General features: G+C 35.8%; 2 protein-coding genes across 2 annotated transcripts; both read right to left on the minus strand.

The window, feature by feature from the left end:
- Positions 1 to 661: 661 nt before the first annotated feature.
- On the minus strand, positions 662 to 12945 carry LOC125680947 (kelch domain-containing protein 2-like). The gene is made up of 10 exons (XM_048920798.2): positions 12792 to 12945; positions 11025 to 11101; positions 9114 to 9341; positions 7610 to 7721; positions 7258 to 7326; positions 6973 to 7112; positions 3702 to 3814; positions 1456 to 1625; positions 1209 to 1261; positions 662 to 1088 (listed from the first exon to the last, which is right to left on the minus strand). Exons 1-10 carry the CDS (start codon positions 12930 to 12932, stop codon positions 893 to 895), a joined length of 1299 nt encoding a protein of 432 aa, XP_048776755.2. The 5' UTR covers positions 12933 to 12945; the 3' UTR covers positions 662 to 892.
- Positions 12946 to 17807: 4862 nt separating this feature from the next.
- Positions 17808 to 20312, minus strand: LOC125680172 (uncharacterized). Its single transcript, XM_048919613.2, has 3 exons — positions 20099 to 20312; positions 18302 to 19138; positions 17808 to 17908 (listed from the first exon to the last, which is right to left on the minus strand). Exons 1-3 carry the CDS (start codon positions 20310 to 20312, stop codon positions 17808 to 17810), a joined length of 1152 nt encoding a protein of 383 aa, XP_048775570.2.
- Between the last annotated feature and the right edge of the window lie 4442 nt (positions 20313 to 24754).

Genomic DNA, 24754 nt, shown 5'->3' on the forward strand with positions numbered 1-24754 from the left:
GTTGCAATATTCACAAATCTCTCTTAGTTTTCCTATACATGTATATGTGAATTAAGTTATTTTTTATATATAGAATCAGTAAAATCAAAGAAGATTGTTCTTTATCAGAAAGAAGTCTTTCACATGATAAAGACATTAAATCATCAGGACCACTTTGATCTCACCCATTTACTTTTCTTTAAAGATATGCGGTTGTAGGGAAGAAGATTTTTGAAAATTTGTCAAGTTTAGACAGTTTTTGCCAGGCCAATAACACCCTGCGGGTGCAGGAGTCCTGAATTTTAAATTCCATGTCCTACTTGTCTCCGAGATGCTTCATGCCAAATTTGAATAGAATTGGAATGGTAGTTATCAAGAAGTTACAAATATTCAAATGTTAATGCATGATACATGTAGATGAGGATGGACAAAAACCAATAGCTCACCTAAGTGACTCAGTAGAGCTAAAAATCTGAGGGGGTGGGGGGAATGTTGTGCATTCCATAACCTCTGTAAATAAGTGTAAATCCTTTCACAGAGAATACATGTCACTGTTCATTAATTGAAGGGATAAAAATTTTTTTTGCAAACTGCCTTGTCAATCTAGCTTGTTGGGGCTTATGGGCAATGCTAAAATCATGGAACTTAATATCCTGTAGCGATGGGGTACAAAAGAATGTTATATGTGTATGAATTAATATATTTTGTACACTTGTTCTGTGACAACAGATTGGTTTAACCCCATGGATCAACTTGCCCTCAAAAAGGTCAAAGACATAACATGGTTATCATGATTGTGATCAAAGTTCAGAGCATCAATGAAGTGTAACCGATTGTATCTGAATATCACACTATTTGCATTCTGGTTCATCACTGCCGTTTTGTATTAATATTTGATTAAGAGTAGAGTGGACTAGGACACAACACAAGTCTGGCCACTTGACCGATGTGTACTGTCATTATCAGAATCTGAACTGGAGTCTGATGACATTAGTATCTGAATGTCCAGTTCTTCCTTCCTATGTAACCAGTCACTGAATGGTCGCGGCAACAAATCCCACTGTCCACCTAACTGCATGCGATGTCGGTACACATATTCCATGCACAGTCTACAAAAAAGACCCAATAGAACACAATTCTTTAAAAATATGGAACGAGTACAAACTGCATTTCTAGACTGTCTGAATAATATTCTGTAAAATGAGAGAATCCCTTTGATGTCTACCTACCTAGTCAGTGAGTAGGGTTGTAACTGAAACAACAGTATATCATTTCTGTGATCCTGAAAATAAACCAATTTTTTTTTCTACATGTACTAACTTGTGGAAATATAACACCCATTTTGTGTTTGAAGTTTAGTTGTTGAGATTTGTTTTGAAATGTAGTTTATGAACTAATGTATGTCAAACAAGCACAATTTCTATACATGACTGTGTCATGCAGTACTTGACTCGCATTTGATTTGAGTGCACGTACCACTTGACTTTCTTCCTCATTGTCTAGTATATTATTGTCGCACCCTCCAAAAACAATAACTTCCTTTTCCTGTGTGACGCATGCTGTGTGCCAAAGTCGTGGCTGGTTTGTTGGAAAGTGAGAAAGCTGTGTCCATTGTAGTGACCCTATATCTAGAAGCCATGCATCACCTGAAAAATAAGTTCACCTGTCAATTTCACTATGTAACAAAAGAATATCTATTACATTTAATTACAACTCCTTTTTGTGTATATTACCACACTTCCTCAAAAAATGGGGAAAGTGACCTCTTGAAATACCAAAATTTCAGTGTATATGTATACCATATATACTCGCCTATAAGTCGGATTTTTTGGGAAACTCTATATCCGACTTATAGGCGAGTCCTAAGAAAACTAGCATTTTTCTGGACAGGGTAATGTAGAGTATTTTTTAAACAACTTCGTACTCCGATGATTATCATGATTAACATTGACTGGAAATATTATATTATTCATGTATTCTAAGATTATATGCATAAAGTACAAGTAATTACATATTTTAATGATTTTATTCATCGTAAGTGTATATCATTGAAATTGATTTGTTGAGAAAAGGATTACATATCAGCGCATTTCACAAAATATTATTTGAAACAGAGGTTATAATGTTAGAAATTGTCAAGCGATTCTTCAAAAAAGTTATACCGACTTATAAGTGGGTCAATGGCAAATCCCTCCCAAATAGCCTACAAAATATATACAACCAACTTATAGACGAACCGACTTATAGACGAACCGACCTATAGGCGAACCGACATAGATGAACCAACCTATAGGCGAACTGACCTATAGGCGAACCAACCTATATACAACCGACTTATAGACGAACGACCTATAGGCGAACCGACTTATAGACGAACCGACCTATAGGCAAACCGACCTATAGGCGGGTATATACGGTACTTGTTTATAATATGGATAGCATTTAAAACAAGGTTGTAATAAGGCCTGTCTGATAATCATATTCATAACTTTGTAAATATTGTAGAATAATGTCTCCTTCATGGATATCAATGGACCAGAGTTAATCCATGATTGATGACGTCAAAATCATAAAGGATTTCTCATTATGACTTTGAGGGATCATTTTTATAAGTAACACAAATCTAATTAATAAAGATAAGAAATACACAAAATGAATGTAAAATGATAATATTACATGTACATAAAGAGGCCCATGGGCCTCAATGCTCACTTGCAATATTTCTCTCGTAGGGAGATGCAGTTGATACTCAGAAACACCGATGCTTAGAAAAATGATACTCAGAACATTGATATCTAAAACATTGGTACTCAGAACATTTGATATCTAAAACATTGATACTCAGAACATTGATATCTAAAACATTGGTACTCAGAACATTGATATTTAAAACATTGATACTCAGAACATTGATATCTAAAACATTGATACTCAGAACATTGATATTTAAAACATTGATACTCAGAACATCGATATCTAAAACATTGGTACTCAGAACATTGATATTTAAAACATTGATACTCAGAACATCGATATCTAAAACAGTGATACTGTATAATAATCCTACAGTAGTAGTTCTCAACACTCAATACCAAGTAAAACGGTAAAACGGTTTTCATCTGACCCTATATCACCTATACAGAGAGAAATATCAACATCCCTTCCACAGGTTGGGACATTACACAATTACACAAACTGTAAGCCATGAATAGCCATTCATAAAAATAAGAATTTGACGTCAAACAAGATATGGAGACGGCATTTGTTTAAACATACCAGTATATCACATGATCAGGATTACATGTAGATGAATTATAATGTAGTATAGTATTAATCTCTACCTTTAAAGCGTGAACTAATTATAATTTGTTCCATTTACTATAAAAGTATGTAGTTTATTTACAAGATAGTAGCATATCAGAATTTTGAGCGGATCACAGATCTGATTTTAATCAGATTTCAAACTTCTTCAGAAAATTAATTAAGTTTCAATCATTCATCGTTATTCAATCAGTATTGTGGTATTGGTAAAAACAAAATCACTCTTAGTTTTCATTTAAATCAATGGCTGCAGCAAACAGGTCTTTATAATGAAATTTCTTGTTACAAAAACCCAGGAACATAAGATTAAAAAAATGACCATCATTATAATTTGTTTCACTATGATCATGTTCACTCTGAGATAGTTTATGTGCACTGAGGACACACTGGATTATACATACTAAGGGGCACACAGTTAGTGTTGAAACCTCCATACAAGAACATCTGAGAACTGGACACTGCAGTGGACGTGTGCCAAGACCTGCCCTCAGGCTGTTCACTACTTACATGCAAGCTGAAACATAAAATGATTCGTATTAAAGTATATCTATATGATCCGTATTAAAGTATATCTAAATGATCCATATCAAATCATATCTAAACAAGAGGTACTGTGAGCAATGCTCACTAAGAATACCCCCCGCTTACCCCAATCTCCCAAAGGGTGTTGGTAATAGGTATAAACTACCTCTTTTCTGAGTGTAAAAAATAAATGGCATGACAAACCGAACCATATTGCTACTTCGATGTCCAGTGCACGTGACCTTTGACCTTTTGACCCCAAAATCGATAGGGAACATCTTCATCCCATGGGTAGTCCATATGTATAATATGGTGACTGTAGGTGGAAAGGATAACACTTTAGAGCCCGGAAACCATATTGCTACTTCGATGTCCAGTGTGCTTGACCTTTGACCTTTTGACCCCAAAATCGATAGGGAACATCTTCATCCCATGGGTACTCCATATGTATAATATGGTGACTGTAGGTGGAAAGGATAACGCTTTAGAGCCCGGAAACCATATTGCTACTTCGATGTCCAGTGTGCTTGAACTTTGACCCTTTGACCCCAAAATCGATAGGGAACATCTTCATTCCATGGGTAGTCCATATGTATGATATGGTGACTGTAGGTGGAAAGGATAACGCTTTAGAGCCCGGAAACCATATTGCTACTTCGATGTCCAGTGCGCTTGACCTTTGACCTTTTGACCCCAAAATCGATAGGGAACATCTTCATCCCATGGGTAGTCCATATATATGATATGGTGACGGTAGGTGGAAAGGATAACGATTTAGAGCCCGGAAACCATTGCGTCTACAGACGGACGGACGGACAGACAGACGGACAACCCGATTCCAGTATACCCCCCCACAACTTGTTACGGGAGGTATAATGATAATCGTACTAAAGTATATCTAAATAATAATCGTACTAAAGTATATTTAAATGATAATCGTACTAATTAAAAGTATATCTAAATGATTCGTATTAAACTATATCTATATATATGTACATGTATTGGACAACAGTTCTACATGTATGTTCATGAACATTCAAGTGTGTAACAGTATTATATCATTTTTATAGTACAAGCACAGCTGTATTTTAATCAGATTGACTAATCCCTAAACTAATCCCTAAAGGTTAAACTAATCCCTAAAGGTTAAAGGGAACGTAGGGTATAAAAAAATATTTTCACATTTCAAATACTAAATATTTAGTAATTAAGTCCACTGGTTATTTCCATTTGATTGTAATCTGTTGTGTAGAAATCGGCTATTAAATATAGCTACACATCATCTGCTGGAGGCTGCCATTTTGCAAGATAAAGTTATCGCTCTTTAAGGTATTTCCCACAATCCCATCTGTTTATGACGTATACCGGGCAATTGCCTCTCAGTGAAAGCATCTGCTCATGTCTGACTGCAAAGGATATCAATATGAGCCTGGTTATAATGAAGAGGAATTATTAGCAGATTCAAATGAAAACACTAGTGCATTGGGATAAATTGATGAAAATGACACTCTTAATTCTTAAACTTTTAATTTTGTATTCTTTATACAGGATTGTTCATTATCTTCATTTCTTCATTCTTCACTTGAACATTCCTTAGCACATATGATGGACAATGACTGGTCAATTCTATCTGTATTATGTTGCACAAAGTTGATTTATTCTTCAATATGGATTGAGAGTGGGATATTTTTGTCACTATTCATGTCTTCATTGAGCTGAAAATATAAAAATGAAATCAAACCATTAATTTATAACTTTAGTAATGAATTTTCATGAAAGTGCATGTACATGTACATGTATTTCACACAACAAAGAGTTTATTTTTCATAGTAGTTTTCCCTCTTTCTGATTTATTAGTACATCTGTTTACAAGAGAATCTTACAATGTGAATCTGTATACAGCACAAATCAGTTGATTATCACTACACCCCTGCAGTAATTGCCACGTAAATGTCAAGACTTGAAAGATTAACTGCACAGGGGAAATTAAAATGACCTTGGTTGTAAAACTTTGTTAATCATTTAATAGAGAAATGCATCAAATTACCTGTTTCCTTAGATGCTGATAGTCCAGGCTGGTCAATAGGTTCTGCATATGAGTTTTCATTGATTTCCAAAAGAAAATGGATTAGCTGAAAAATAATGACTACTTAATTATATATACTTACTTCATATATACTATACTTCATTTGTTTACTTGTACATTTTCAATTTCTTTAAAAACAATAGTATAATACAAAATGTGCTAGTGCTGTGATGATTTTTGAAAGTATTACATGTATCCTGCTTTTCTTCATCTTTTTGAGCTATTTTCTCTTATTTCTTAGGCTTGCTGTCATCAAATATTTTAGTTACTGCATCTTCTTTTTAATAGGTTTTGGTGTGTATCCCAATATCTTAACTTAAATAGATATTAATTTAACTTTGAATATTTAAAAAGCAGTGTTTACCCATCCCTTCATATTTAGCCTGTACAAAATGTTCACTGGAATTAGAAAATTATTATATAAGTAAAAGTTTGTTGTAAATAAACTCTGGTTATACACATTAAGAATTATTAGTATTTACTGAGTAAAAAGCAAATATAATTGGTACTTACCCTGATATCCTCTTTAAAAGACTCTTTCTCAAAATGCCGTTCAAAAACAAAAGATTCATTTCCAAGGTTATGTATCCAATTATTGCACAATGTTCATAGGTTTGGGGGGAGATCAGGGATGCTAAAAGGTAGATACATGTATTCCTTTTCCTTTGACCACAGTGCAAAATTTCGCTTGAACTCCCGACATTTAGATCATAGATACTCTGTAACCCATTTAGTGCTAGGCACAGCAGTTGTAATGAATTGCCGCATACACGTCATCAGCCGCCATGATAAGAGATTCTCCCATTCAGCTCAGTTTTCAGTGTAAATGACAGATTAAATCTTGTTATCAGCAGCAATTATTTTTTCTATGCTAGATTTTGTTGTCTGCATGGTACCAGTTTTCACATATCAAAATTTTATTTTTGACCCTACGTTCCCTTTAAATGCTGTCATCAAGTGATGCACTATAAACTAAGACAGCTATGGTATCATAGTATCCATTTGTATAATACGCTTATAAAACTACAACAATTAAAGATCTCGTTAAGTAGAAGTGATCTCACCAGCCGCTCCAGGTCTGTGTATCCAGATCCAGACAATGTAAATCATTCAGTCGGATGTTCTGGTGTCGGCCACCAAATATATAAACCTTCCCGCCAAACCTCACAGCTGAATGGGCTGCCCTTGCAGAGGGCCTTTGTCCCTTTGAAGTAAAAAAAAAAACTGTTTAAAATCAAGACAAGGATTAGTTGTAATTTTCAATAAACATGTAATGCAGTTTTAAATAATGTTACAGTATTCCTTATCATCATATAAGTATGCAACTCAGAAAATCCTAATCAAGGTACCTTTGACTCAGCCAGACTCCATTCCATTGTGTTAAAGTTAAATATACACAGTTGATTGTTCCATCCTTTCTGTAAGCAGAAGACAAAATACAATTTACAGATTCATCATATACAATCAATTTTCAAAAACAGCTTCCTTGGTTAAAAAACCCATACAAAACAATTGTCACATATATGAACAAATTGCATGCATTGAATTATATTACATTGAAATATATATTTTCAACATTGATTAAAAACTTATGACTTGTGAAAAATTATAGTAGATCTGATGTCAACAAAAATTAAGTATAAAGTACATGTACCTACAATGATCAATCTTTAATTGTGATTAAAAATTAATAGCAATTACATGACTGTGTTCAGATGTGTCATGTTGGAAAAATGACTCAGTATTATGTTCTTCTAAATACATGCTGTCTCTGGAGTAATCACGAATTCCATATCCACCAAAGGTATAAAATCTAAGTCAAGTAAAATATCAAAAATAAAACATTAAATCTGTAACTGTAGCCATATTTTGCATAACCAATGTTCTGTCATTAATTAAATAAAATTTTTTTTTAAAAGTTATCGATCTTAATGTGTTTTTATGTGTTTTATTATGATAATTTTACAGACATAAGATCTTGTGCCATACTGTCATTAATTGAATTGTGTTTTATTTTATTCTTCTTCTTACCCTTGTAAAGCGCCTTAGAGTAACTTGTTTTATACAAGGTGCTATATACATTTTATAATTATATCATTATTATTATAAACCTTTGATGATTCTCAATAAAATACTGTGACATGAAAATGATGAAAATACAAATATGAGAATTAAATGTCTAGATATTTTGTATTATGAAGAATATTAAACAATGGAAGCTAACATGGCATAATGTAAATAATAAAATGCTTGCTTAATTTGATTTCTTAAACGGGAGATGAAGGTCACAAACATTGCAGAGAAAAATTTTGTGGGTTATGTATTTTTCTGTAACGTTTACATCTGTTTAACAAACCAAAGGAAGACATATATATTCATATTTTTCTGTATTTTTCAAATATGAATACTTTCAAGATAGATTTCTATATTAGCAATATGTAGATATTATTGACCTATAAGTTATTCAAACATAACAGCTGAATATCATCTGACCTTAGCTTGTCTCCATATTTGGTAATGATTTCCATATTTGAACAATGGTAAAGGGACACAGTCCAAGAAGGACAACTCTAAACGCACAAGATAAATAAATTTGAAGTATGTAATATTTCAATCTGACTAAAGTACAGACCTATATATATATATATATATATATATATACACACATACACACACACACACACACACACACACATATATATATATATATATATATATATATATATATATAATAATAATAATAATAATAATATAGGTCTGTACTTTAGTCAGATTGGTAATATTTGAATATAAAAGTTGAAAATCGCCTGACCTTTATTTGTCTTCATATTTGGTAATGATTTCCATATTTAAACAATGGTAAATGGAAATAGTGCAAGGACAAACTCAAAATGCACAAAATAAACTATCATATAATATAGAAAAACACTATTCAAATTAAAGGTTAAAAAAGCCCCAGAAATTCCAACAATGCACAGAACAAGTAGGTCACAGAGTTCGTGTATATATTTCATTGCAGACATATGGCACTAAATTACCGGATCTAACAAATTTGAAACAAAATGTGTCTTCATAGTTGCAAATAAGAAGTAATGGATTTTCAATAGAAATTACGCAGAATACACACAGTGATGTAATGAAACCCCATATTTTCAATGTTTATAAACCCCTACAATACAACAAACAAAGCATTTTGATTACTTACTTGTTCTCGTAGAACCACGACACAGCTTTGTCTCGTGGGCTTGGTGCAAGACTGCTGGACACAGGAAACACAGCCTCCCACTGCAGGCTGTTCAGGTCAAGTTTATATAGTGTATTCAGATAACCATGGCTAGCATGACCACCAAACATGTACATACAACCTTCCTGTGAACAGGCCGTACATCCAGACGCTGCGATGGGAATGGCATCTCTACTTTTACTTACAAACCTGTCGTGGTAGAAAAAAATACATACTACTTCCATATCATCCTTTTCAACTTTCATCATGCAGTCTTTAACTATGATTCAATATGTATGTAAGGGATACAAGACGAAGATGGTCTATTATGTCAAATATGGGACTGGCACAAGCCGCGTAGCGGTGAGTGATCAGTCCCGTATCTGACATAATAGACCATCAGTCTTGTATCTTACTTAAACATTGTTCTATCTAAAACAGATGCAAAAACATGTACAAATATACATTGGTATAGACAAATATATGTACACCTATCGTTTCTGATTTGTTTTTAATATTTAATATATTAGGAATTCATAAACTTTAATGGCATACAAGGTCAACTCTAGCCTTTAATTCACAAAAAGCTGTTAGCTCTTCATTTCAATTGTCATAATACAATACTCCTCAAAACAGGGGTTTGTTCTTCATGGAAAGCGATTCCAACGCTTCTATTGTCTGAAGACTGTACTCAACAAAACAGGTTTTTTTCTGTTGGTGAATTAGGGTACGTAAAGGTGTTTGGAAAGAATCTTTTAGATAAAACAAAATTTCCTACGTTCCTTTCTGGGAACCCTAATAATATGATACTGACACATAGGCCTATAACTGGTATAAAAACAGAAGCCACAGCCCTCTTTTAGCATTTAGTCTGGGTGCCTTGAAGTAATGGATTCAGATGATTGAAAAGTACATGAGTTTGCAATAAGATTATTCATTATATCTACAAATTCTCCTAAATATATTGACAATTTTTTTCACATTGTATATTTCGTTTGTTTCATTTTGGTTTCATACATCAAATTTCTTTTTAATCATTAAATTTTGTAGCCCCAGCAATGGAAAATGCAATGCATTATATCTGAGACCAAAAATCGCACCTAAGGCGAATGTATGGTACAACGACGTCCCAGTTGGGGTACATCAACTGCAACAGATTGTGGCTAAAATGTGTAAAGAGGCAGGATTTGATGGGTTTTTTACAAATCACTCTCTTCGGGCTACTGCCGCTATACACGCATATATGCTACAAACGCACCTCCGAGGAACAATTACAGAGTGTAAGTGATTTGATTCAGAAACCGTCCAAAGTGTCCCCGCTGGAGCCGAAGAAAGTGAAGCTCAATGAAAGTGTTCCCTTTGGATCAGGAAAAGAAATAAACATCACTGCCAGGGATGTAACAGTGAATTTGCGACTTTAATGTGCATGTGTTTAAATGAATGATTGTGACATGGATTTATAACTGTGGTGCCTAAACGATTTCATATACAGTAAAATCGGATTATTCATGAAACACTCATTTCGTATAATTTACTGGAATATTTCACGCCTTGAATATTGTATTTGATAAATAATAAATATGTTTTCTCACACATCGAAGAGTGGCCTTTGTTCCTGGTTTTTAATGTCAGTCCAGTATTTCTCATAATATTGGCCTGCTCTTAATAATACTGTACTATGTTCAATACAGTATGAAAAATAAAGTACTGTCAAGACAACGAACTGACTTCACAACAACGTTTTAAGAACAGATAAAATAATTACAGGATCTAAACAACGATGTTTCATAAATTCTACAAAAGCCTATTATACGTAAATATGCAAATCTTTATCTATTTAAACTTTCCAGAATGTGCTATCTGAATTAAGAACTAGCCCTTGAGGCAACTTACCAAACTTTAAACTCTGTATCATAAATCCAAAGGATGTCCGGTGGAAGATATGCTAAGTGAAATGGATCATAATCATCCTACAAAACACAAATTGTGATCATAATGAGTCCAAGAATTACACTAATTTTAGATACATATGTAGCAGTCAGCTGGATCACCGGTGGCCAGATAGCTCAGTTGGTAGAGCACCTGACTAGAGATTCAGGGGGCCCAGGTTCGAATCCCGGTTCGGTCCGTTGTGTTTTCTCCCTTCCTGTTAAATTTGGTGCCATAGACCAGCCCCTGCAACTAACAGGTGAAAATGTTTGCCAGGGCCAGGGATAAAGATCCTGAGTAACTGTTGATGTCTTCAAGTGTGAAGACATTTAAGGAGGGAGGAATGTAGCAGTCAGCCACGTTAAATTGACGATGGCCAGTTAGCTCAGTTGGTAGAGCACCTGACTAGAGACTCGGGGGGCCTAGGGATTTCTAGTCCATTGTATTTTCTCTCTTCCTGTTACATATATACGTGTATATAGAAGTATTAAACAAGAGGCCTATAGTTTTTATACCAGTCATCTGAGTAATAGTTAATAGTGTCACTAGCCCCCATGGGCTATGAAATCTATAATAATTTTCTTGCTCTTCAAATCTATATCCTAAATTTTGATATTCAGCAGCAGTATAAAACAAATTGTGTTTTTAATGTACAAATGTCCCCAAAAGTGTTTATACTGATGAAAGACTTTACATAATATTTGTTTTTATTATACCTCAGAAGGTTTTTGCTATATAAATGTTAGGTGAATAAATTTGCTATCTCTTCTGGATAACACTAGCCATGAAATAGTTTCTGAACTATCTGCCCTAGGGAATATAGTCTCGAAACTATTTACCAGATGCTATATTTTCCCAGGTTTTCTTTTCTGTGAATTCAAAGTCTGATAACTGTAATTAGTTTACCACTCGGATCACCTCGGTCGATTCCATCTAATGCCGAATGTTAGTTTACTTCACTTTGGTATGTCCGACACAAGTAAAGTCTACTTTGGTATAATAAAACACCTATATACTGACTATTCAGACAATAGCAACTTTATTGTCCCCCTCGCTGCGCCTCGGGAAAAAGTTGCTGTCTTGGGGGAAAATAAACTTACTATTGTCCTCATAGCCTGTTTTTCGGAGTTTTCCTAAATATGTATTTAGTTTTTATACCGTATCAGCAAAATTAAAGAAGGCTTTTAAATGATAAAGACAATAATAACTATAATGATAATTTTGGATCCATCCTGGAACCAAACCCCTATCCCTGGGATCATGAAATTTACAATTTTGATAAAGGACTACCTGCTTCTTTTAAATATCCTTTTAGTTTCAATTTGAAACAGCACTGAAGATGGTATTTAAATGTTTTACATATACATGTAAACATTATGCCAGGTTTTACCCTGCCTTGGAGTCAGAACCTCTACCCTAAGGATCATGAAATTTACAATTTCGTTACAGGCCTTCCTGCTCCAAATGACTATGCATCTAGTTTTTCTTACAGGTGTTTGGTTGTAGAGAGGAAGCTTTTGGAAAAGTGGTAAATTTTTGGCAGTTTTTTTTATCCTGTCCCTAAGTCCCTGGGGGTGCAGGAATCCTGAAATTTACAATTCATGGCCCCCTTGTCCCAAAGATGCTTCATAATTGGCTCAGGTCAAGTCTCGACAAAGCCCTACAGCCTACTACAGGCTACAGTCAGAGAACATCGGTAATTGTTGACTTGGTCCGTTTTAATTCACTTACATTATACCCTCCCCATATTATCATGTACTTTTCTGCTAAAACTGAAACATGACCAGTTCGTTCAGGCACGGAGCTATTTCTTTTTGGATTTAAAGCTGTTTTAGTTATCGACACTTCGCTTTTGTGAACTCCATCCTCCATGATGTAAACAAAATGGAATGTTGATCCCGATGTTAATTATACAGTCTTTTGCCCAGTTCCGGATCATTGCCATCCGAATCACTTTGAAATTATCATTAAAAAATACTTAATCAATGAAATTATTATTACTTATGCAACCAGAGAGACAAATACTATCAGTCTGAGGGACAAGTTTATTAAAACTATTAAGTGAAAACCTGAAATAAAATAAATAATTAGAAATACGTTTAAATATGACAATGAATATCACAATTACAACATCATCATGAATAATTACCGAACACCGGTACATATATTTCCTCAATAAGAAATATGAAGACTAAATGCTATGCAGCTATTCAATTACATCTGCTCCCCTTCAAGGGTAGCGCCGAGAGTGCGGGCACTCGGTTAGTAAAAGCGGGAAAGTGAGTGAGTATTAGAAACCGGTTAAACAAGTATAGGGAAGTCCAGTGGTCAGTTATAACACACACACACACACACGTGGTCTGTCACACCTGAGCGCAGAAATAAAAACATATTTACTCTTATGCAACAATGAGTAATAAAGGATTGATAATAATTCATTTACAGATGTTACATATTCCCCCCTTTTGTTTTAAATGGCTCCTGACATTTGCTTAAATATCCCATATAAGGTAAAATTTAAACATGGATTTACTTATTTCAGCAACTTGAATTTAACACCACTGGGGAAAATAACCAAAATCATTAAAAAAAAAAACAAAAAACAAATTATGACACATGATTAAAACAAATGCATCGACATTCAAAGACATTGATTAATAAATCAATGTAACCTGACCAATCCAACAACCTGAAAATGTTCTCAAAAATGCATTAAACTTTATCACCAATTAATTAATCATACAGTAATCCACGGCTCAACCAACAACTTTACAGCTGAAAATGGAGTTATTCATTAACAGTTGATTACTGCAGAATTTGCAGAAATTTAATTACAAATTCAATGATTATTAGTGAAAATAACAACTCAAACAATACAATCATGAGCTACATATTCAAGCACACTTTATTCGGTCATATCATTGTGATCAAGATAATAAGATTTAAAAATATAGTTCCGACGTCATGTCATTACTTCGCAAAATGTTCATTTTTCAAATCCTTCCACCCATTCACCGTAACGATCTGGTGGCTTTCTACATCTGGTGGATCTCCTGTATTCTGGCTGAGGTTGCTCAATCTGCATTGGTTCCGTTTGATTCTCTGACATATCTTCCGTTGCTTCCTTTGGTTCTGCACAGTCATCAATTCCAGACAAAGGATCCTCTCCCAGTGATCTACCATCATCCATCACCAGTGATTCATCCATAGGCACCTGATCATCATCCTGTAACGATAAACATTCTGAATTATCAGTAGCATTATCATTATTCAAAAAATCAATCTTTGATACTTTAGGCTGAATCTTTCTCCATATGGCGAGTTCATCTCCCTCTGAATCCGATGATGGTGAAGAGGACTGGAAAGATTCATCGGGGATTGCTCCTGTACTCCTGAGTTTTCTTTCTGCCTTTTTCTTCTTTGCTGGCGGCGCATCCATATCCTTCCCCTCTGAAAAACCAGAATATGACAATAGCATATTTCTATGCAGAGTTCGTATTCTGCCTCCAACCTCACCTTTTACCTTGTATACAGGCAATCCTGGTCTTTGTTCCAAAGCTACATAAACCTCTTCATCCCATTTATCTGCTAGTTTGTTTTTACCTTTCAACCCAACATTCCTCACCAAAACTCTATCTCCTACCTCTAACTTAACATCTTTAACCTTGGCATCATATCTGTACTTGTTCTTGCTAGCAATTTTCTTTGACTCTGCTGAAGCCATCTTATGTACTGTCTCTAACCGTTTCTGTAATTTGTTTGCATATCCACTGTGGGTTTGGTCACTCCCATTTCCAGGATCCAATCCTAAAAACAATCAATTGGTAGTCTGGGGTTCCATCCAAACATCAAATAGTGTGGTGCATATCCGGTTGCGTCACTCTTTGTAGCATTGTATGCTTGAACCAACGGAGCAACATAGGATTTCCAATCCGCTTTCTGGTCTTTTTCCAAAGTACCCAGCATCTTTATTAGAGTTTTGTTGAAACGTTCGGCGGACCCGTTTCCAATAGGATGGAATGGTGTTGTCCTCGTTTTCTTTATGCCTACTACCTTACACAATTCTTTTAAGACTCTGGACTCAAAGTTTCTACCTTGGTCACTATGTAATTTTTCTGGAAATCCATAATGCAAGAAGTAGTTTTCATAGAGGGCTTTAGAGGTTGTAATAGCTGTCTGATTCTTGCAGGGAATAGCTTGAGAGAATCTAGTGAAATGGTCAGTTATAACCAAAATATTCTCAAATCCACCCTTGCACCTTTCAAGACTCAGAAAGTCTATACACACCAATTCCATTGGATGTGTAGTTTCAATAGGAAATAGTTCTGCTGTTGGCTTGGCAGGCGTCTTGCTCCTGATACATCTAGAGCATCTCTCAATTCTCTCGGTAACTTCTTTCTCTAGAGAAGGCCAGAAATACCTCTGCCTTGCAAGCCACAGAGTTTTTTCTTTCCCTGAGTGACCTGTATCCCTGTGAATACCTAAAAATGCTACTTCCCTATACACCTCCGGTACCACAAGCTGTTTCCTCTTTTCCCCTTCTCTCAGTGTAATTCTGTACAAAACTCATTCGATTAACTGCAACTTTCTCCACTCTCTAAAATACATCTGTACCTCTGATGGTTCCTGCTTCATGTTCCGCTTATTGGGTCTAAATCCCTTGTCCTTCAGCTCAATCACCCTACTAATGATTTTATCCTTACGTTGCTCAACTTGCCAGTCTACTTGACTACACTGAACAGGGTCCTCGGATTCCATACCGGCCGTATATGGAATAAAGTCAACTGTTAAGCTACTACAGTGTGGCAAGGAACATGTCATAGCTTGGCATATGGCTTTCACTTCCTCATTGAAAATCACTGGCTTCCTTGATAATCCATCCGCATCTCCATTCATCTGTCCAGACCTATACGAGATGGAAAAATCATAACTGGCTAAAGCAGCAATCCACCTTTGACTGGTAGCATTCAGCTTGACTTTAGAGAGCACATATGTAAGTGGGTTATTGTCCGTGACTACTTGGAATTGAGTTCCATATAGATAGTCATGAAACTTGTCACTAACGGACCATTTAAGTGCAAGAAATTCTAATTTATGAACTGGATAATTCTTTTCGGCCTGCCTGAGACCTCTGCTGGCATAGACAATTACCCTTTTCTTTCCTTCCTGGACTTGATACTGTACTGCCCCTAATCCTGTACTGCTAGCGTCTGTGTGTACTATAAACGGCAGTTGGTAGTTTTCATAACCAAGAATAGGGGGTTCCAGCAGTTTCTGTTTGATGGTTCGAAAAGATTCTTCCTCAGCTCCTGCCCAAGTCCAGTTGAATGATTTAGGCTTTCTTTTTGTTCCTTTCTTCTTTGTATTAGTCCCATGTCCTTTAAGAAGAGCATTCATAGGAGCTACAATCCTGGCAAAATTTTTGATAAATCTGCGATAGTAACCAGCGAAACCCAGGAACTGGCGGAGTTGTTTGATGTTGGTAGGCGCTGGCCAATTTCTAACTTCTGACAACTTTTCTGGATCCGTTTCTATTCCCTTTTCTGAAATGATATGCCCTAAATATGTTACTGAATGTTTAAATAATTCGCATTTGGAAGGTTTCAATTTCAATCCATATTCAGATAATTTCAGGAATACATTCTTCAACCTTTCACAATGTTCATCAAAAGTATTTGAAAAAATCAAAACATCGTCCAGAAAAATAAGACATTCCTTCAAATGCATATCTCCCATGCACTTTTCCATGAGTCTCTGAAATGTTGCTGGAGCTTTTGTGAGACCAAAGCTCATTCTGTTACATTCATAAAAACCCAAATTACCTACCGAAAATGCAGTCTTATGCTTGTCTTTCTCATCTATTTCAACTTGCCAGTACCCTGATCTCAAGTCAAGTTTGCTGAAAAACTTCGCGCCGTATAACGTGTCGATCACGTCATCGAATTGTGGTAGCATATAGCAATCTTTCCGGGTTTTCGAATTTAATAATCGCATGTCAAGACAAAACCGCAATGACCCATCTGATTTCCGACAAAGTACCACATTTGAGGAATAGTTACTGTTCGATTCTCTTATAACCCGTGCCTCTAACATTTCCTTTATATGTTGTCTGACTTTTTCATACATTCCCGGTGGTATTCTACGGTAGGGTTGCTTAAATGGTGTATTGTCTTCTAACTCAATAGAATGCTTTACAAGATTGGTTTTACCAAGATTTAATGGACCTGTGGAAAACACATGACTAAACTGTTTTAGGAGAGCTTTCACAGTATCGGTCTGTTTTGTACTCAACTCAGTAGAATCAACTTTGACTCCTAGCTCAATGGGGTCACTCATTTTTTTCTTGGAGTATGGTGTAGTTCTGCATCATTATTTACAACCTTAACCTCTTGGAGATCACAGAGGACAGTGCCATGCTTGATCGATATGGGTTTGGCAGATATATTGCATATCTTAACCTGCACTGTGGGTCTAGTAGTATGTGCAGACAACTTAACTACTCTAGGACAAACTATGAACTTAACATCATGATCAGAACTTTCAGTCACCAATGTCAGATCATCTTTGGTACGTACACCTATGGTACGCCCCTTAATGACAACAGATTCATTTGGTTCAACAATAAGTGTTTTCTTACATATTGATTTCACACTGTAAGTTTGACACCTCATACTGTCTAAAGCTATTTTCCAAGCATTGGGCATCCCATATGTATAAGTACTATCACCTAAGAACTCTCTACAAATTCTAAGTACATTGGTACCTATAATTACAGGGCAGTTTTTGTTGAACTCTGTGTCTTGTACTATCAATACAGGGACAAATACCTCTAAATTCATATATGGAACCTGCAAAGTACATTCAATATATCCTCTGTAATCTAGTAATGAACCATCTGCAACAGTCACCTCTAGACCCAAGTTTGATAACTCTTTCAGTTCAGGTTTGTTTTGCAAACAGTTATAGCCTGATATAGACAGTGTAGTTACCATTGATCCACTGTCAATAAGAGCTTTGAACTGTTCATTTTGTACCACAACAATGCCTTCATTTGACTCACCTATCAATTTACAATTCAACATTTGGCCTTGTGTAAAACCCTTGGTCACTGGTCGGCCCTCATCAGAGACCTCTACTCTTTTGGGTTACCAGAATTGTTCTTGCTCTCCTGTCCTTGACCTTTACCTTATTGTCATGAAATTTCCCTTTGTACTGTTTGTAGCCTTTCTTATAACCCTTACCTTTGCTCTTACTGTAACCACCTCTTCCTTGACCATTCTCAGAAAACCTCTGGTTACCTGACATATTTCCTTCTAGTCTCTCCAATATTTTGTTGAACTTGTCTTCAATCTTACCTTCAAGTTTCTGCTCTAACTCATCCATTCTTTTGCTGAGCTTTGTTTCCATGTCACCATCCCCTGCTGACATCCAGTGCTGATGTACAGGCTTCTTCTCTGTCCGGCTGCTGATTGAAATCTCCTTCTCCACACGCCTTATTTCAAGCAACAACTTATCATAATTCTTGATAGAATCATATTTGTGGCTGGTTTGCCATTTTAATTTTTCTGAACTTAAAGAAGTCCAAAACTGGTGTCTAAGCAAATCATTTTTGGATGCTTGATCCATGTAACCACTGTCAATAGCATTTTGTAACATTGTTTCCAAACTACAACCAAATGAAGTTACACACTCACCAGGTAATTGACATGTACTGAAAAATTCTTGCATAATCATGCCATTGGTTGAAATTTCACCAAACAAAATGTCTAACTTTGACAGTATTTTCTGAACATTAGCTCTCTCACCGAGCGGTATCAGCATTGTTTTTGCTGTTCCCCTTAACGAGCGTCGGATACTTTGTATCAATAAACTTTCTTTAATATCAGGGTCACCAAGCAGGCACTGTACCTCATAACGCCACTCTTTATAGGACACATCCCCCTTCTGAGGAGGGTCATCCCCTGAAAATTGTGGAATTCTGGGGACATTTTTACTGACTTCATACACATGAGTAGTATTACTACCTGGGTGATCCATGAGGGAAGTACGAAGTTTACATGTACTAGTCTCACCCAATTCTGCAAAATTTGTTAACCCTCCTTTATGTTTTTCACCTACTTGCTTGAAAGGTATGTTAAATTCAGGTTTGGGTGGAAAGTCATAGCTAACACGTACCTTTGGTTTAATTGGGTCACCAATTTAGGTGTGCTAGAAATGGGTAAAAAAAACTTGCTGCAAAATCAAGCTTATTATCCTCTGCTGAGGACACCGCATTTTCTTTTTCTTTGTTTTCAACTGACATCTTAAATTGATCAGCAATAGAAGTATTTATCGACATTCTTGACCAACTCTAAACTCAACAAAATCCACATCAAATCAACCAAACAAACAACTAAATCAATTGTCCAACTCAATTCAATTATGCCTGGAAAACACACTTGAACTACAATGTGAATAGAGATCAACTTCACTGCTATACCAACAAGTATAGGGAAGTCCAGTGGTCAGTTATAACACACACACACACACACACACACACACACACACACACACACACACACACACACACACACACACACACACACACACACACACACACGTGGTCTGTCACACCTGAGCGCAGAAATAGGCACCTGATCCCACCTCTGGTGTGTCCAGGGGTCCGTCTTTGCCCAACTATCTATTTTGTATTGCTTGTAGGAGTTATGAGATTGATCACTGTTCGTTATCTTCACCTTGCATTTACTCTTATGCCACAATGAGTAATAAAGGATTGACAATAATTTGTTTACAGAGGTTACACTTCGAAAGGTAAATCACGTTGAAAATGATTACTGAGGGATATAAGACTATTGTAATTTTTAACTAACCCAGGTTTATTACTTGTCACACTTCTTTAATACATTAGGTTACAGACTACTAATTTTACACCTTGGGCGTCACCGTCTGTGGTAACATACCGGACTAATACATCTTGCAAAGGTCAGCTGTGTGCCAATGTCCTTGTGGGCGCAGAATGCAGGGCGATCCACTGTCACCATCACAGTTAGGAGTTTGGTAGGACTGGCTGTCCAGACTTGGCTTGGTGACCAGGTCATGATCTGTTGAATTCGGCCTGACAAATGATCGTCGACTTGAATATCTCTGTACCCCAGTCTTAGTCTTGCGGTCATGAGAATTACCTTGAGGAAATCCGCCTTGCCTTGGGAGTTTCCTCTTGCAGAGTTGCTTCCCTTTGTTCCTAGGAGCCATGTTTTTCTTAAACATGTTGGTGAGTAGAGTAGTAGTACTTCTTTTTGCAGATTCAGACATTGATACCTTGAATTCTCTTAGCTCACATATATTTATAGTGCTTAATGTTTGGTAACCTTACAATGGCATCTTGCACATATCTATGACAGTTTTAATGTGACCAGGGACAACCCAGCATGACCAGTAAGTGCGACATCCTGATAATGGCTGATGTAGTCCTGTTTGCTTATCTGCTTACAGCTAAGGGATTAATATATTTTCATTGACCTTTACTGTTTTGGTTTTTTGTTTGTTTTTTTTTTTGTTTTTGTTTTTTACAAAATCAAACAAGGTTTGTGTCTTTATTAGGTCAAAGGTCAAAACTCGCATTAATCAACGTTTCGGACATTTTTGTATAGGAGCGGACTAACAGGTTTTTGTCTTTATTAAGTTACAGACTACTAATTTTACCCCTATTTCATTGACCACGCAAGTAGTGCCTGTTTATAAATAGAGGTTTTTTTAAAAAAAAATTCTTGGGGATGTATGTGGGGTGGATTTGTGTTATTATATATTAATACAGACAGAAAGTTGATAACGCCCTAGAGCACCTGTTAGAATCTAACATAAATAACAATACAGACCTGGGCGAGTATATCCGTACTATTTCGAATACTCTCCACAGATGTGCCAGGGAATCAATCCCATTTACGTCATTCAATCCTTTTACTCGTCCGGAATGGACAAAAGTCGATAAAGAACTTCACACAATTGAACGTTCTAAGCGTCGTGTATGGATATCTGAAGGACGTCCTCGCGGTATGAACTTTACATCATATCGAAATTATAAAAAAAGCAAAGCGACTGTTTCGAAACCCTCTAAATGAAGAACATGAAAAACACATGAATTTATCCCGAAATAGAAGACAACAATGGTCAGATTCAAAATGACCCAAATAGTGTAGCGGAAGTCTTTGCTTCTCATTTTGAAAAAAATTATAGTCCTTTAGAAGAGGAACATTTTGATTCTAACTTTAAATACGAAGTTGAGAATAATATTAGCAACATTATAAAAGAATGTGAGGTTGATGTTAGTGACTTACCGGGTGGTAAGATAGAATTGGAAGAACTTACACCAATTATAAATAATCTAAAGTTACGGAAAGCACCTGGCCATGATTCACTAACAAATGAACATATTATTCACGGAGGTAAAATTCTTACCCTCTGTCTTCTGAAAATGTTCAATGCAGTCATAGCCTGCGGTAATATTCCCCATGAATGGAAGCGCGGCTTAATAGTCCCATTATATAAAGGTGGAGACAAATCGAAAGCCGCATGCAACAGTTATAGGCCTATATCTCTTTGCCCTGCTTTTTTAAAATACTTGAGAAAATAATTCTATCTCGTATCTCAAATTCAACTCTTGTATCAAAACATTTCCCAAATGCTCAACAACAAGGTTTTCAAAAATATCTAGGTTGTTTAATCGCGTCGTTTAATTTACAAGAGACAATTTTTCATAATATAGAACAAGGCAACAATGTCTGTGTTAGTTTTTTGGATAACAGTAAGGCCTCTGATACTGTTTGGAGGGATGGCCTCATGTTAAAGCTTTACAAACTTGAAAATAAAAGGTAAAACCTGGTCACTGATTAATAACTGTCATAAAGGAACATCTAGCTCTATTGTTGTAAATCAAACTCAATCTAGACGGTTCTCTGTTGATCAAGGTGTAAGACAAGGTGGTGTTTTGTCTACATTTTTATATCTTGTTTATATTAACGATCTTGTTGATGAATTAGAGCTAAGTAGTCCTAATACAGGTATCCTTAATGGTATGAGCAGCTGTCCCTCATTGGCAGATGATATATCCTGCATTGGATTATCCCCAATGGCCCTCCAAAACTTGTTAGATATTGCATACGCATATTCGAATAAATGGCGATTTTCCTTCAATGCGTCAAAATCGTGCGTGGTGAAATTCCCTGGTAAGAGGAGTAAAATGGATAACAACTTTCCTTGGCATCTGGGACAATCATCGATTCCATGTGAAGAATCCTATAACCACCTAGGTATCGTGGTTCATCACAAATTCCAACTTTCTGAAAGAATAGGAAGAGCCTGCGAAAAGGGCAGAAAATCCTTTTTTGCACTATCTGACATAGGATCCCATTTTCTCAACCCAATGACTGTATCTCATTTATATAAAACAATCGTTATGCCTACAGTATTTTATGGATGCGAACTCTGGAATAATATGACCTGTTCAGACCGCCAAAACCTTTGTATTTTTCAACATTTTGTGTGCAAAAAATCTCTAAATTTACCAAAATTATGCAGATCCGATATATGTGAGTTACTTTTTGATGTATTGCCCATCAACGCAGAAATAGATACAAGAAAACTACTGTTCTTAGGAAGGCTCTGTCGAATGGACATAAACACTCTACCAAAGAAAATATTCTTAATTCGATTATTTTCTTACTGGCAAAACCTTTCAGAAGTCCAATATGGTTTTATTCCAGATATCATTCAAACCTTGCAAACATACAATCTTACCAATTATATAAGTACATGGCTTGACAACGGATTCTTCCCAGATAAGTTATCCTGGAAAAGGATATCCAGAAATACCGTATCATTGTATCACCAAGACCAGCGGCAATTGAGGATGAACAGTCCGGATTTCCATTTATTCAGACAAATATTTTCAGATATAAAACCTGCCACAATTTGGAAATTAGGTAACATTGAACTTTACAAATTCATATGCAAAATATATACAGGTATGCATGTAAATGGCCTTGTTCGTTTCTGTCATTTATGTGGTAATTCGTTCATGGATGTTTTCTGTCACTCGTCTTGTTTGTGTCTAAGTACCGCCAGCATACGAGAACAGTGGTGGAACGCCATCGCTAATAACTTCAGTGTCGAACTGTGTGCAGAACTCTGTGGGCTCTCGGAATTTGAATGGTACCTTGTTCTTCTTGGTGGCCAAATATCTACACCTTTAAATAAGATGGACGCCACATCATTCCGTCTGCTGAACTTTAAATTGGTGCGCAGCACTTCAGCCCTATACTACAGATGCTCACTGCAGTAATTATATCTATATTAAATATGCTTTGGCTTTAAAAGGGACAGCTGCTACCATATGTACTCATCTGTTGAGGTGTACAACTATGAATATCCTATTTTCTATTTTTGGTTATATTGTGTACATAATGTGTTTTTCTCCTTTCATTCTTTCATTGTATGTACATGTATTTGTAATTATATTGATGTAAATGTATTTTCTTCATAATCTCCTAAGGGAGGAAATAAAGTATGAATGAATGAATGAATGCTCTTAAGTGTGTAGTAGGAAGGGTATAAATAGGCCATTGTTTACCTGCTTCTCAAAGGGAAAGGGAAATATGCAGGGTAGGGGTTACTTGCGGTGTCATAACAGGACTTGTGTGCGGTGGATTTTCCTGAGATTCACAAATATATTTGGACTTGAATTGCTTTAAGTCTGTACCAAGTTTCAGATAAGTTGAGGCGGTGGAATTTTTTATATTAATTTTTATGTTATAAAGGAATGTATAGCAAAATAATTGGTAGTCTGTGTCCTATCAGGACTTCGACATCTTGGTCACCTCCACGCTTGGGAAAAACTCTCGCTGGAGGGAAAAGTTGTCTGTAGCTAAAGAATAACCAAGTTTTCTTCACAAAATATAAATGCATTTAATTGATATATCTTTCAGCAAATGCATCAATAAATATTTCTTCGGTGAATGCTATATTGTAGTTGAGATGCCTTACCAAAGAGATACCATCTGTTTGTCCAATTCCGGATCAGTCGTATTGATCAACGTAAACTACTGTCATACGCGACTTGTTTAACTTAGTTTTAAACTTTGAGCAATATCTCAGTTTATATTGAAGGCATAGGATCTATCTTTTATCTCAAAAATGACATCACAATATTTTGCAAGAAAAACACAAAAAAAAACAAATCTGTAGTATTAATTATGAGTTATCTATAGCTGCAGCGCTTTGAAATTGAAGTCATTTTGAGGTTTTAGCCCTGTATAAAATGTTTGTCTGGAGGACAATATATTAAACTGGTACCCCACTGATTGGTGACTACACACAAACATAACAGATGCAAAGTCAACAGAGTACCAGTTTAGACAAATTAGAACAGGGAATTATTTTCTAATTACTATCGTATCCAATGTGTTTGTAAACATTCTGAAGAACTTTTTGTGATTTTCTAGTTATGATCTTTAATTTTGCCACCTTTTTCGAACATGCAAAATTTTACCAATATCTTAGACCCTATGGCTATGCCTTTAAATGCACTGTTCGATACGCACACGTTCTTTTAATAAACTTTTTTTCTCCTGATTACCAAAATGGATATACCCCCCCCCCCCGGTAAATACATTTTAAAATGAGAAAATCGGGACAGTAAA

The sequence above is a fragment of the Ostrea edulis genome, chromosome 2 (assembly GCF_947568905.1).
Source record: "Ostrea edulis chromosome 2, xbOstEdul1.1, whole genome shotgun sequence".
NCBI lineage: Eukaryota > Metazoa > Mollusca > Bivalvia > Ostreida > Ostreidae > Ostrea > Ostrea edulis.